At 44.7% G+C, this 13,481-nt stretch overlaps 2 protein-coding genes across 4 annotated transcripts in view; both read left to right on the top strand.

The window, feature by feature from the left end:
• sspo (SCO-spondin) overlaps positions 1–4,073 on the top strand; it is a 74,995-nt gene extending 70,922 nt beyond the window's left edge. Inside the window, 6 exon segments of the mRNA XM_048977680.1 lie at positions 1,678–1,901; positions 2,140–2,235; positions 2,631–2,691; positions 2,894–3,024; positions 3,226–3,376; positions 3,844–4,073. Coding sequence (XP_048833637.1) covers positions 1,678–1,901; positions 2,140–2,235; positions 2,631–2,691; positions 2,894–3,024; positions 3,226–3,376; positions 3,844–3,866 — 686 coding nt within the window. The 3' untranslated portion in view covers positions 3,867–4,073.
• A 2,883-nt stretch (positions 4,074–6,956) lies between these two features.
• The window catches only part of kcnh2b (potassium voltage-gated channel, subfamily H (eag-related), member 2b), a 133,556-nt gene continuing 127,031 nt past the window's right edge, over positions 6,957–13,481 (top strand). Inside the window, exons 1-2 of one of the 3 annotated variants that reach the window (XM_048976800.1) lie at positions 6,957–7,363; positions 7,953–8,650. In XM_048976800.1, coding sequence (XP_048832757.1) covers positions 8,575–8,650 — 76 coding nt within the window. In that variant the 5' untranslated portion in view covers positions 6,957–7,363; positions 7,953–8,574. Of the gene's footprint in view, positions 8,651–13,481 lie in introns of all 3 variants that reach the window. The other 2 variants (XM_048976801.1, XM_048976799.1) reach the window with 2 other exon arrangements.

Here is a 13,481-nt window from a genome sequence, read left to right as displayed (position 1 = left end):
GACAGCTCAGGACAGTCTGTTTCTTATTACGGAGGGTTACACCCCTACTTAATATGCTGGACACAAGGCACTTTAATGTAGATTTAAACACTGTGAGTTTATGATATTGAGGTTTGACTCAGGCCTGTTTCCTGTTAATGATAATTCTGTCATGTTGGTATAGATTTAAAAACTTGCTTTATAAATAACAACCTTTATAATAATATGATAATAGTTTGCCTACTGGATGCTCCGTCTTTTTATGCCTTGATTATGTCCCTGTCTCTACCCTAACCCTTGCAGTGGACTGTGAGTGGGGCAGCTGGTCTGAATGGGGGCCCTGCTCCGCAACATGCGACTTGGGGGTGCAGAGGTCTGTGAGGGCGGAGCTGAGAGCCCGGCAGTATGGGGGGGCAGAGTGTCAGGGGCCCTCAGTGCGCTCCCGGCCGTGCTCGGGGCCTGACTGCGGTGAGCACAGAACAGTGCTGTTCCTGAGTTTTTTATTTTTATATCATTTTCAATTTTCATTTGAAATCCAGTTTACTTTTTCAGTGTGATTTTATTAGTTTTTAGTCTTTATTTTACCTATTTACACTTTGAATGACCTCTATGTTTGAAAATGTGCTACATAAATAAACCTTGCCTTTCCTATTTAGTTTTTATGTATTTAGTTTCAATTTACATTTTAACCTCTAGGGATAATTGAAGGAACTATATTATGTCTGATCATTAGAGAATTCTACATGAATGCACAGTGCACATTGTGAAAGAAAGTATTTGATGTTTGTTTTTGTTTATTTCAGTTTTAGATGCAATGTTTACAGTTTTCATCTGGATGTAGTTCTGTATTTTGTCATATCTTATTTTATTTCAGTTTATAAAGATGTTAATTTATGATTTTAGTTTTAATTATCGTTATCGATAAAAACCCTGGCAGACAGAGAATGTAGATTAGCTACTTTTATTGCTCTACGTTCCAGGAATGTTTTAAAAATGTTGCATAAGCTGCAATCATGAGGCTCGTCATGCACAGTAAAGTTTTACTTGTTATGAAGTAAAGCACGAACCCCCGGCATGACTAAGCACTCTTCACCTCCCTGAGGGCCATCAGGGGCCTGCCACTCTGGTCAGGTTGTGCTCGCCTCGCTCACGGGGGCGACGGCTTCGCGTCAGCTAGGCTACTTGTGCTGATTGCTGCAGAAGTGCCTCCCACAGACCACAGACCCATGTAGCACTCGCTGGCCATCCTCCTCCTCTTCATGCAGGCCTACCTACGACTTATTTGCTATTCCATAGCGTGTAAAGAATAGAGACCTTATGGGGTGTCACCTAACCAGCGAACTGCAACCAAGGTATTCTGGACAATGGCGTGTGTACATCATTATCTATATCCAGGGCTGGCCCAGCCGTTTTTGGGTCTGTAAGCAAAATTTTATTAACCCGGTTGTCATTTGTCACCGTCCCTCCCATTCTGACAGACTGACCAGATCGGGTGCCCCCTGGTGGCCACTGTGCCCTAAGCAGCAGTTTAGTTCTCATATGCCTTGGGTTGGCGCTGTTTATATCATGCACAAACTGCGCTCCAAGATTTTGATTTCAGAGTGACTTGTATTTAAGGCCTGGAATTTGTAGTGGGTAACTGGCCTCACTAATGGCCTGACTGGATAACGCCCACCCTCCAACTCCAATCTCTTTCAGCATGCCCCCCAGGAGAGCGCTGGAGGAGGAGCGTTCAGGGGACGCCTTTCTACTGTGAGAGGAACTGTGCCGAGATGTACGAGGCCACGCCCCCTAGCTGCGGCGGCCCCGGGGTGGGGGTTGGGGGGAGCTGTGTGTGCCAGGAGGGTCTATACCGCAGCAGTGGGGGCGAGTGCGTTATCGCCGCGCTGTGTGAGTGCCAGGAGACCGGGACGCTCCGAGAGGTATCCGCTCGTGGGGGTGTCGCGGAAATGAGGTGGTGATCTGCCTATGCCTTTTAGAACATAGATTAATAACTCACCCACGTGTAAGTGACTGGGCCGTAACAGCCAATGAGCTTTGGCGGAGCCGGAGACGGATTTCCAAGAATATTGCAGTTATGAAATTATGCACTTTAGTCAGGGGAGAAATTTCAGCAACCACCGTCCCCGCATCCCACCCCCCGCCAATGTCTTGGCACAGGCAGGATCTGAGTGGGCGGAAGGGTGCCAAGCGTGCCGCTGTGTGAATGGGCAGAAACAGTGCCACTCCAGCTGCCCTTCCCTGCACTGTGAGGAGGTGAGTTTCCCCCCACAGCATGAGAGACAGTCTCCTTAAAAGTTCTGATAATTCTCATTGTAACAGAGCTGTTCTGTCATGATTGCCGCTACACCTGTTAGAAGACTGTGGCAGCTAACCATTTTAACTTACTCTTGTTGTGTTTGTTCTACGTCCCATGAAATAAATGGTACAGGAATTTTAATGGTGAAGCAATTAATGCAAAGTCCAGTTTGTTTGTGTTTTTTGCCACGCTGGCCTCGTTCAGCCTCATTACCACTTGGCAAAAAGCTGCAATAACAATATTTAAAAATGTTCACGCATCATGAACACAGACTTTTTAATGGATTAGAACTGGAAGGTGGAGCTGTTTTGCGAGGGGATTGTCGAACTGACCTCTGGTTTTCATTATTCAGGGGGAAGTGAAGATTCTGGAACCTGGAAGCTGCTGTCCAGCGTGCAGGGTGGAGTTTCCTGGTAGGAGAACAGTGGTTGACATTTTTCTCCTTGTTTGTGTCTCACGCGGTTATTTTGTGTTTTCCATTTGCATTGTGCAGAATATGTGTTCTATAGACAGCCTAAGTGACTGCATCCAAGTTTCAGCCATCAGTCTTTCATGGACACTCCTGCTTCTAACATCATTTGCTGTCCTTTCTCTTTAACCCCGCTGTGTCCCCAGGGGAACCCGAGGCGCAATGTCGGCGCTTCACAGAGGTCAGGAATATCACCAAAGGCAACTGTCGCCTGGACAACGTGGAAGTCAGTTACTGCAGGGGCCGCTGTCTGTCTGGGACGTATGTTATTCCGGAGGTGCGTCTGTGATGGTTCTGGGCCGGATCGAGGGTGTTTCTGCTCCACTGTGCATGTGAATGCTGGCATGATGAATGCATCTGGAAATAAATCTGTGAGGTGTTTCTCTTTCTTCCGACTCTAAGCACCCGAGCAGGTGAGCAGCCATGCGTCACTGATACAAACATAATCTGACTGGCTCTGCGCCTCGTTGTCCCCCAGGAGCCCTATCTGCAGGCTTCCTGTGACTGCTGCAGCTACCGGCTGGACCCCCGGAGCCCCGTGCGCTTCCTCAGCCTGCAGTGCGACAGCGGGGAGACAGAACCGGTGGTGCTTCCTGTCATCCACAGCTGCGAGTGCACCAGCTGTCAGGGTGTGCACTGTCCTCCGTCTCACACAGGCCTTACCCAGACCATTCGTGTACTAACCACCTCGCAGCATCTCTTTCATCCTGACCGCTCATACTCATTCTCACCCTGACCACTCCCATTGGTGCTCACACTGATCACTGTCACCCTGACCACTCCCATTGGTGCTCACACTGATCGCTGTCACCCATGACCACTCCCATTGGTGCTCACACTGATCGCTGTCCCCCTGATCATCCCCGTGGTGCTCAGCCTACCCGCCGTCACCTTCATTGTCTTCAAAGGTCTTCACCTTGCCCACATTAACCCTACTTGATCTCATTGACCCTCACCCTGATCAGTCTCACCTGACCAATCTCAATGGACCTGAAGAAACATGCAACAGTGAAGTATTTTAACAATGTTATTAATACCAACTTTACTAGAAACCACAAATGTCTACCAACCTTTACACCAAACTTTTTCCTCACAGGAGGGGACTTGTCCAGACGCTGATCTCACTTAGTGGGATGAAGGGACTTTCCCGGACAGCGCGAGAGTCTTCTGCCTCTTTCTTGAGTCCGAAAATTAAGATTTACCGTAGCGTGTAGTCATTATATGACTGGATTCCCTTGTTATAGAGTACTTTATGAAACTCACTGAGATTGTTATTCTGTACAGCTTTTAATATGTCATTAATAAAGTTCAAGCATCGGCTACAAACTGGCCTCCTGCCCATGTTTCCCTGAGTCATGCTGCAAGTATAGGGTGTTGGGTGGCGTAGCATTTAAATTATTGGGCATCTGACCAAAAGGTTCTGGTGCAAAGTCCCCAAAGTGGCTGCTGTTGTACTTTTCAGCCAAATGCCTGCACCAATAATTACATGGTTGCCTTAGAATAATACTCAGACATGTAAGAATAATAATACTCAGACATATAAGAATAATAATACTCAGACATGTAAGAATAATAATACTCAGACAGGTAAGAATAATAATACTGATAATAATACTCAGACATGTAAGAATAATAATACTCAGACATGTAAGAATAATAATACTCAGACATGTAAGAATAATAATACTCAGACATGTAAGAATAATAATACTGATAATAATACTCGGACATGTAAGTTGTAAGTGGAGGAAGGAGATATGAAACAGTTGTAGCTCATTGCTAACTCCAATGCTCTTTTGTTTAGTTTATTTCTGGTCTGTTTGAATATCCATATTTCGTGACATTAATTTACTTAGCAGATACTTTTGACCAAAGTGGCCAACTTTAGCCAGTGCCCCCGGACGGAATAGGTTTAAGGCCCCTAGCAGAAGTGAAAAGTTCAGGTCCAGAAAGTAAAAATCCAGACCAAGATTTTCTCTCAACCAACCAATTGAGTACTATGTGAATGTACTGTAAGTCTATATTCTCAAGTGGTTGGTTGAAGCAAAATATTGGTCTGGATTTTTACTTTCTGGACCTGAACTTTCTACCTCTGGCCCTTAGTCAAGGGCCCAGCCGTGATATGATTACTCTGCTGTCCAGATTAGAATCCATGACCTTGGGCACCCACTGCTGATGCAAGGAAAATGCCAAGAAAAATGATAAGAAATGAGAGGAATAGACAGGGACCGGGAGCAGCTTCTTTGAGAAAGGGAAGGTGAGAGTCAATTGGCAGGTTGGAGAAGATATCCTGTGTGCTAGCGACCTTCTGCAAAGCCGAAAGGAGAGCCGGCCGTGTAAGTTACGACCTGGGGGTCAGTAATGTTCCGGAGAGTGACCTCTCGCTGGTCTGGCATCAGTTCCAATCGTGTAGCGTGCAGATACTGACAAAGGCCTCTGGCCTCAGGGATGTCCTGGAGACTAGAGGATTTCCCTGGCTTGTGAGAATCTGTGTTCTGAAGGATACCGTCTTAAACACATTTATGAAAAGAGGGGAGCGATGGCGATAGGTAAAACAGAAGAAGATCAAGATGGCTACTTCTTATTTCCACCACCAGTTGCACTGACCCAGACGACAATTCCTAGCATTCGAGGTTTCCTCCAGCACCATGGACAGGGCCCGGCTCCACTAGTGGACGTGGTGTGGAGTGGATTTTCCAGAATGCCACAGAAAGAGCCGGCAGTGTGTTAGAATTCATGCCATGTTTGCATCACGCTCACTTCCCTACACATCTGATCAAAATGTATGCAGTTCTGTACTAAGAAACCCAGGTTTCCAAATGAACCACTGGTACTAAACCTTGTAAAAAACAAAAAAATAAAAGAATAAGCGGTGGCTCGTTTGCACGTGTCATCGATCCCGTCCCAACCTGCCTATTGTTTCTCATCGAAAGTTTCTGAGAGTCAAGTCAAGTGGTGGAGCGCGATACTTGCCCCGCTTGAGGAGGGCGCAGCGAGCGCTGCATGCACGTGTGTGAAGGATGCCTCGGCTTCCATAGACCCTCCGCAGCTCCAGCCATGAACTGGGACCAGGATGCTGGAGCAGCGGGGACACGTGGCGCCGCACAACACTTTCCTGGACACCATCATTAGGAAATTCAAAGGCAAACGTAAGACCCTCATTTAAAATGCATTGATATTGTTGGCCCATTGCTTCCGGGATTGGCTCCGGACCCCCGCGACCCAGTAGGATAAGCGGTTTGGAAAGTGGATGGATGGATGGATGATATTGTTTGAATATATTTATAATGCGTGCAAGTCTGCATTCTTCACTAAAGAATGAAAAGGAGCTTCCGCAAGAAGATACTGTGTTAGACAATATGAGCACCTTAGATTGTTGTATTCCTCCGTTGTCTGCATTCACAGTGTTTCCTAATTCGGTCCTCAGGGACACACACACAGACAGAGGGACAAAAATGTGGGTCACCGAGGACCGAACTGGGAAACACTGTTATACACACTTATGCGGAGAAGGATGTAGTTGGAGCCAATCCCAGGCAGCATAAGGCATTTCATTGGGGTATACCCTGCACAGGATGCCAGTCCATCACTGGACACAAATACACTACAAGATGCCATTCAACCAAGCTTCAACCAAGCTTTTTGGCCTACAGAAGGAATTATGCAGAATGTACTGTAGGGACAACATGCAAACTCTACATACTCATACAGAGTGGAGGCAAGATCTGCAGCAGAAACACTGGAGATGTGACACAAAGGTGCTACCCAGTGAGCCACCCTTGCCACATTCCATATTTTAGTAAAATAGTAAATAAAGAAAAATACACAATTCATTTCATATTCAGCATCTGCCTGTTTGAAAGGCTTTCATTCAAGAAATGTTAATGTCACGCCTAAATAATACACAAACCACTAAAATCGCCATTTAATAAAAATGTCGGAGAGCCTGGTGCCTAATAATTTCAACATCCTAGGTGAAGTTATCCTGTACATTTGAATAACTACAATTCTTAGCAAATATCAATTATTAAAAATGAAAAGAAAAGCAACGAAATAACTGTTAATATACATACAGTATGGCATTCTCTCTTTGTAGATATGGCGGTGTAGTGGGTGGAGTATTGGTATATACGCTAGGGGGCGCCTTAATGGAGCTTTGTGTGTGGGTCCGTGCCTAAATAAGGGAGCAGTGAAAAGGCAGTTGAGGACGCCACCCGTGGCGCACGGATTTCCCCGTCTCATACACAAAAGGGAAGGGGAGGGGGCGCTTATAAGTGGGCTTGTTACAGCAAAATATTCACGGGATTTGTGCAAAAATAACACATGCATTAACGCTTCTCTTTGTAGCATAAGTGGAGAGCGAAAGGGAAAAAACAGCATGGAAAGTAATCATATTAAAAATATAGTGAAATACAGCGATAGGGGTGGATAAAACGGCATCCCCGGCTCGAAGCTATTGTCCGTCGCTCAGTGACGATCAGGGAACTCCGCATCCATTGCGCTCGCACGCGCAGTGACGTGTTTGGCACGGTCCGAATCTCTCGCGAAACGAAGGTAAAAGCGGCGTCCTACCCTATAAACCCGCACATCCATGTGACCAAAAAATAAAAGGAAAGGTGAGTCTATTAAAAAAATCGCTGCAATTAAGACGCCGCCGGTAGCGTTTTTCGTTAGTAGATCGCGGCCCGATGATATGTCAGTAAATCTTAAGAGAGCGGAGGGGCGACAGGAGCACTAGCGGTATCACGCTTTTTTGGCGCTCGGAGACTTGAGCGAGCCTGCACCTGTGCACGCAGATACACCTGTAAGGTAACTTTTAGGTGGTCTCTCTGGCGTTTACGAAATTAATTTAATTAATTCTAGCTTAGTGTTAGTGGTTTAAAAGTGAACCGTTTAGTCTTAAATATAGATACATAGTTACAAAGACTATCCATGCAGTATCTTATAACCAAGTTAAATGTCCAAATGCATTTCTTGTTACGTTAATCACTGTTTGAAGTGCGCATTTCTTTGTATTTCTGTTCAGAGTACTGGCACCTCTCATAATCTGCCGGTACTGAACAGCAAGGGAAACACTGGCACCTGTTTTTTTCCACCTAAAGGCATTAATGTTACTAAAATCGAAAGCATAGTTAATCGTTTAGTGTTTTGTTTTGCGCCATATTATAATTAGATGTCAAATGAAGGCACTGCTTATTTTAACAGTAAGATAATGAAGGGTTAAAGAGGTGCCGCTCCTGGGGAGCTGAGATCATCTCGGTAGAGAGTGAAGAACGCTCGGGAGAGAAGCCATCCCAGGGCGGCTGCAATCGGGCGTATCTGAGCGGACTCTCGCCTTTCCCTTGGGGCACCGGCGCAAGGAGCCCACAAATCAACAGGACGAAGCGGGTGTCACTCAGAAATGGCAAAGTCTCCATGCTTCCTCGGGCAGCTCGGTCAGCCTGTGTCGGACTTTTCCATAACACAAGACACGAAGTAACCCGGCGCCCTCGCTTGACAGGGGGAGGGCATCCTCTTACCATTCCATACCCGAGGAGGGGGGGAGTGGAAAAAAGGGACGTAAACATATAGTCGCCCTTCATCCCGGAAGATCTGGAAGGGGGCTCTCCATGAAAAATAAGCGGTGGCTCGTTTGCACGTCTCATCGATCCCGTCCCGACCTGACTGCTGTTTCTCATCGAAAGTTTCCGAGAGTCAAGTCAAGTGGCGGAGCTCGGCACTTGCCCCGCTTGAGGAGGGCGCCGCGAGCGCTGCATGCGGCACGCGCGTGAAGGACGCCTCGGCTTCCTTAGACCCTCCGCAGCTCCAGCAGTGAACTGGGACCAGGATGCCGGTGCGCCGTGGACACGTGGCGCCGCAAAACACTTTCCTGGACACCATCATCAGGAAATTCGAAGGCCAGAGTAAGACCCTCATTTAAAATGCATTGATATTGTCTGAATATATTTATAATGCGTGCTGAATGCATTCTTCACTACAGATTGAAAAGAAGCTTCCGCAAGAAATTGCGTCCACGCTTTGATGCACTTTACAGCAGTTCAATTCATTTCGAGAAAGAAAGCAACATTGGATTTTTGACGGTTATTATTGAACTGCATGTGGGGTAAATAGTAAAAACGGCGGGCAGGTTTTTTGACAATTAATCCCACTATAGTTAAACTGAGTTACGGCTTTGGTGATACAAGTTCGAATGGCAGATGTTGAAATTGCAATTGTGTACCGAGGGCTTTCAGTTTCATGTTTGATGTTAAATTTAAGAAACGTGTTCCTCTAAATTAAACCAAATAACCTTTATTGATTTCATTAAAACGGTAACGATCTTTGAGTGCACGTGTGTGCGTGTGTGTGTTTACGATTGTGGGTGTATTAAAGGGTTCAGAAACAAAAATAAGAGGAAATAAAAGACCCACAGCTAGAAGTCAGATACCGCTTGTAAAAAAAGAACATATAGTTAGTGTAGATGAGAACTTTTTCACATGAAAAGTATTTGAGACCTTACTGTACGTAGGTGTCATTGTGTCTTGGTGCCTGTCACTTTATGTGACACCAGCATTTAACATTAAGTTCATTATCTCAATACAAAATCACGTACAAACAAACATCTTGAGCTTGAACTGAGACGTTTTCTGTGGTCCCTTTTAATGGTTTTGTTTTTCAGCGTAAGCGGCACATTGTGCGTTAAATCCAATCAGTGTTTTGGAAAAAAGCTGCTGTTCTTTCCCAGAAGCATGCACTTTTTCTCATTATCATTTTATTTGCATGTATATATTTTCTTAGTTTTTAGTGGAGAAATTACCCTCACTTTTACATAGTGTGGTCTGATTCACTAGGATTATTGGACGTTGGTACAGTTTGCTTCAGATGCTCAGTTTATACGTCTTTAAACGTATACTGATAATATAACAAAATGATGACTATAATTAAAATGTAATCGCGTATCATATAGAAAAGCGGTAGTTTTACATATATTGTACAGACGAACGAAACAGCTATTAAAAATATCTGTTAAAAATATTAAAATCATTTTATATGTACAGTTAAAGATGTACTTAACTTCGTCGTTCCATTTAAACTGAGTTTATCGATTAGTCTCATTGTAATTAAATTAGCGTGACTGGGTGGACGATTATAGTTGACCTAAACAAACCAACGGATATATCTGTGCCATTTTCTGTTGTGGTTGGTTGGTTTCTACTGTGCTCAATTTGTAAAAGCCTTCACTATGAAGAACTGTTTCAAACGTATTCAAATTTTACTTATAATTTTTATTTTTGTTGTGTTTGGGGATAGAGATGTATTGAAAGTGTTGTATGTTACACAGTCTGAAAAGAGTGAACTGCTTACAATATAATGTAATGTTTAATTAAATACATAATTTATTTAAAATAGGCTATACCAAACATGCATTTAATGTATTTATGGCAGTATTTGCTGTGGCAAGACTGTTAAACCCCAGGCAGACACCATGTTTCAATGCACAACTTCCTTTACAAATATGTTCTGTTGGTGTGAGTACAGTAATGGGGCGACATGTCTTAGTACCCATTAAAACTGCTGCTTCCTCATCCTCATTTTCTGGGCCTCTGTGCAGTTCCCGTAGGGCTTACACCTGTCACAGCACTTAGTGGATTAGCTGCAACATAGTTTTTGTGGTTTTTGGGTTTCTGTGCACATTTGCCTATGGGTTGAAGGTGTGTGGGCACCTTCTCCTGTAGACAAACTGCGTGGAAATCGCTGAACTGGAACTAGTGAAAAATCCTGAAGATTGGCAAAGCATCTTTATTAGTTAGTATTGCCTTGGTACTTTCTACAGCTCTGATAATGGATACGCGAAGCACGGATTGAAATCAGGTCCACATGTTCGAAAATGTATTCTGCTTAAACAGAAATATTTAGATGTTTTATTGCAATGTAGTGTTATGAGAAATGCTCATAAACCTAAGAGCAATAGTCTTTTTTGGTGTGTGAATGATTCATCTGTAGTTTAGGCAATAGAATGTATCACAGGTATGTCCATAAAATTCTAATTGTTAGATGTTATATTTTATTAATTAAAATATAATTAAAATACGTTTTCAGTATAAAATATTTTTTCCTGAATTTAAGTTCTGTGGTAGTAAGGTCTCGAGAGAGGTAGTGAAGTCTATAAAGAGTTAAAGTGGGACTGGAGCTGGCTGCTGTTGTTTGATCGCTCTCTAGACAATCGGAAAGTGTTTGATAAATGAAGAACAATTGCCTTGTTACTGCGTAAATGTTCCATATTCATTACTTCACAGGCAGCAATGAGACAAACTACCTGGAAACCCCTTCGAACGTCCTGATAACTGATATTTGTTTTTGCTTTCCGAACAGGCACCATGCAATAAAACACATATGATGATAGGGGCGGGGAAGGATATTAAACGCTGCTCTCATGTGTGCAAAACACACCATCGCCCGGGCAACCTGGGCAGCTGATAGCTCTGTTTCCCGGGGATCACCCGTGGGGACGGCTGACTCCATCCCTATCAAAGACGCTGTCCGGCATTAGGGGATAGCTGTCCTCTGCTCCTTGAATGTGTCCTGCTGGCTCTGGGGAGTTCAGCCACAGGGTTTTTGCTGATATGACTTGCTACAGGAATTCGCTGGCGGGGGGGGCAAACTTTATATGTAGTTGGCTGTTTCTCAGCAAGCATATTGTTGAGCAGTGACTGAGGATAAAATAGTGATTCTGTAGAGATTCTGTATCCGATGGCAGTCCATCATAATCCAGGCACCGCACCTGGCAGCAGAGCTGCACTAACCAGTGGCGCTCATCCCATGCTCATCGCTGTCAGGGTCGCCACCAGCTGTCTGGAGAGTGACACACCGAGACCTGCTGTCCAAATATGCTGGGGCCACTGCGGGTTAAAAAAAGACGTCCTAGGGCCACAAGGCCCTGACCCTGTACCCATGGTGCCCTTCCACCGACTGTCCCTTCTGACCGTAATGCCTGACAGAGCTCACGTCGTCATGTAGTCTGTGTTTTAATGCCCCCCCCCCACCCCACGAGTTTAGTGGAGAGAGCACAGCTGGGTGGAGGAGTCACATCATATTGCTTCCGTTTAGGAGTAGTGGATCCTGGAGAGATGAGGCAGGCCGACGGACCATCTCAGCCGTGAGCTGCCCCAGCCACTTCCTCTTGAGAGTCACCCAGAGGCCTCGTAAACAAACACGCCACAGCTAAGCGAGACTGTGAGGTCTAAGAGTGATTCCTAGTATTTACTCAGTCAACATGCACTTTTATAGTCTCCAAAACCCAGAAGAGGGTATTGAGATAAAACACATTAAAAAGCCTTTCGCTAATGAATCAATTAATAGTAACACAGTGTGTTAAGGACTGTAAAAAATACAGAAATTCATAGAAAGACAAGCCAAGATAGGTCACCTTGAGGTCATGAATTCTGCAAGACTGATCACACTGTCCGTTTCATCATAATAAGGACATCTGAGATCTCAAAAATCTTTCAAGTTTTGTTCAGAAAATGCATTATAGTTCACCTGTAAGTTATGCATACAAATGTATTGCTATTAGAGAAAATTACATGGCATCTGTGACCCCATTCCCTGGTGTTTTGAGTTTGTTTTTCATTTTGAATATTATTCTCCTTCAGGAATTGGATAGTCCTGTGTTAGCTATCACCCAATGTGTAGTTTGTTTGGTGAGATGCACTTTGTTTCATAGAGCAGATGAAAATTTCGGTCCAGAGATAAAAATTACCTTTTTAATGTTCTGGATTGTTTCCTTTGTGGGGAAAGTAAATGGAAAATACTTTTTTTCCAAACTAATAATTTTTTTTCTGCATGCTTTTCTCCTATGTTTCGTGAGATGGAGTGGAATGTAATGTAACAATACAGTAGAGTGTTTTGGTCATTGAATCGCATTTGAACATGCTACATCAGGGTCTAGGAGGCTTTTGTTGAGCATGACAGAGTGGTGTGATTATCTGGCCAGACAGAACCAACTTAGGTTTCAGCTCCTTCTCTGCGTTTCGCAGTTTGAGGGGCTTGATGGGTCGGCGGGTACAAAACGGGACGCTGCTTGTCGGCAAGATAGCGTCTGCTTCAAAGCGAACCGGCGGCTTAAGTTTCAGAGAAGGCTTTTGGTTTGAATTTCACTTCTGATTACCGTGAAATTGCCGTGGTTCCCATTATCAGCTGGGTGGTAGAGGCTGAATGGGAAACCGTCCCTGTCGACCTCTGGTCCCACACGGGACCATCTGTGCCCATGCCTTACATGGACGGGGGCACCCGTGTGCTATGGCGTGCACGGCCGGTACATACAGGAGGTCTGAGGGCTCTGAAGTGTCAGCAGATAGCTGCTGGATGCCAGGGAGATGCCCTCTGTGGGATGGAAGAACAGTGGCTTGGTGAAGTGGCTGTCCAGTGATTCCCTGTTATTGAGGCTCCTCTTTTAATCTGCTCTTTGTCTCCATATAAAACTTGCTCTGGAGTCTCATTACGAACCGGCAGATAAGAGGACTTGTGCTGACATTCTGTCGCTGTCCTCTCCGACAGGCTGAGAGCAGAACGCACCAAAGGGTTTTCCAACCAGGAAAGGTCGAAGTGTGTCCTCTCTTTTTTGGAAGCTCTTCCCAGTGGTCCACATTAAATATTTATTTCTGTGTAATGTGAACCGTAATCATCTCATTTTTGTTCAATTTCTCCAGTAGTTTATTTTAGACTTTGCGGGAGCTGCTTCTCATTTTCCATTGA

The sequence above is a fragment of the Brienomyrus brachyistius genome, chromosome 15, assembly GCF_023856365.1.
Source record: "Brienomyrus brachyistius isolate T26 chromosome 15, BBRACH_0.4, whole genome shotgun sequence".
In the NCBI taxonomy this organism is placed as follows: domain Eukaryota; kingdom Metazoa; phylum Chordata; class Actinopteri; order Osteoglossiformes; family Mormyridae; genus Brienomyrus; species Brienomyrus brachyistius.
This window is presented reverse-complemented; position numbering and strand designations above follow the sequence as displayed.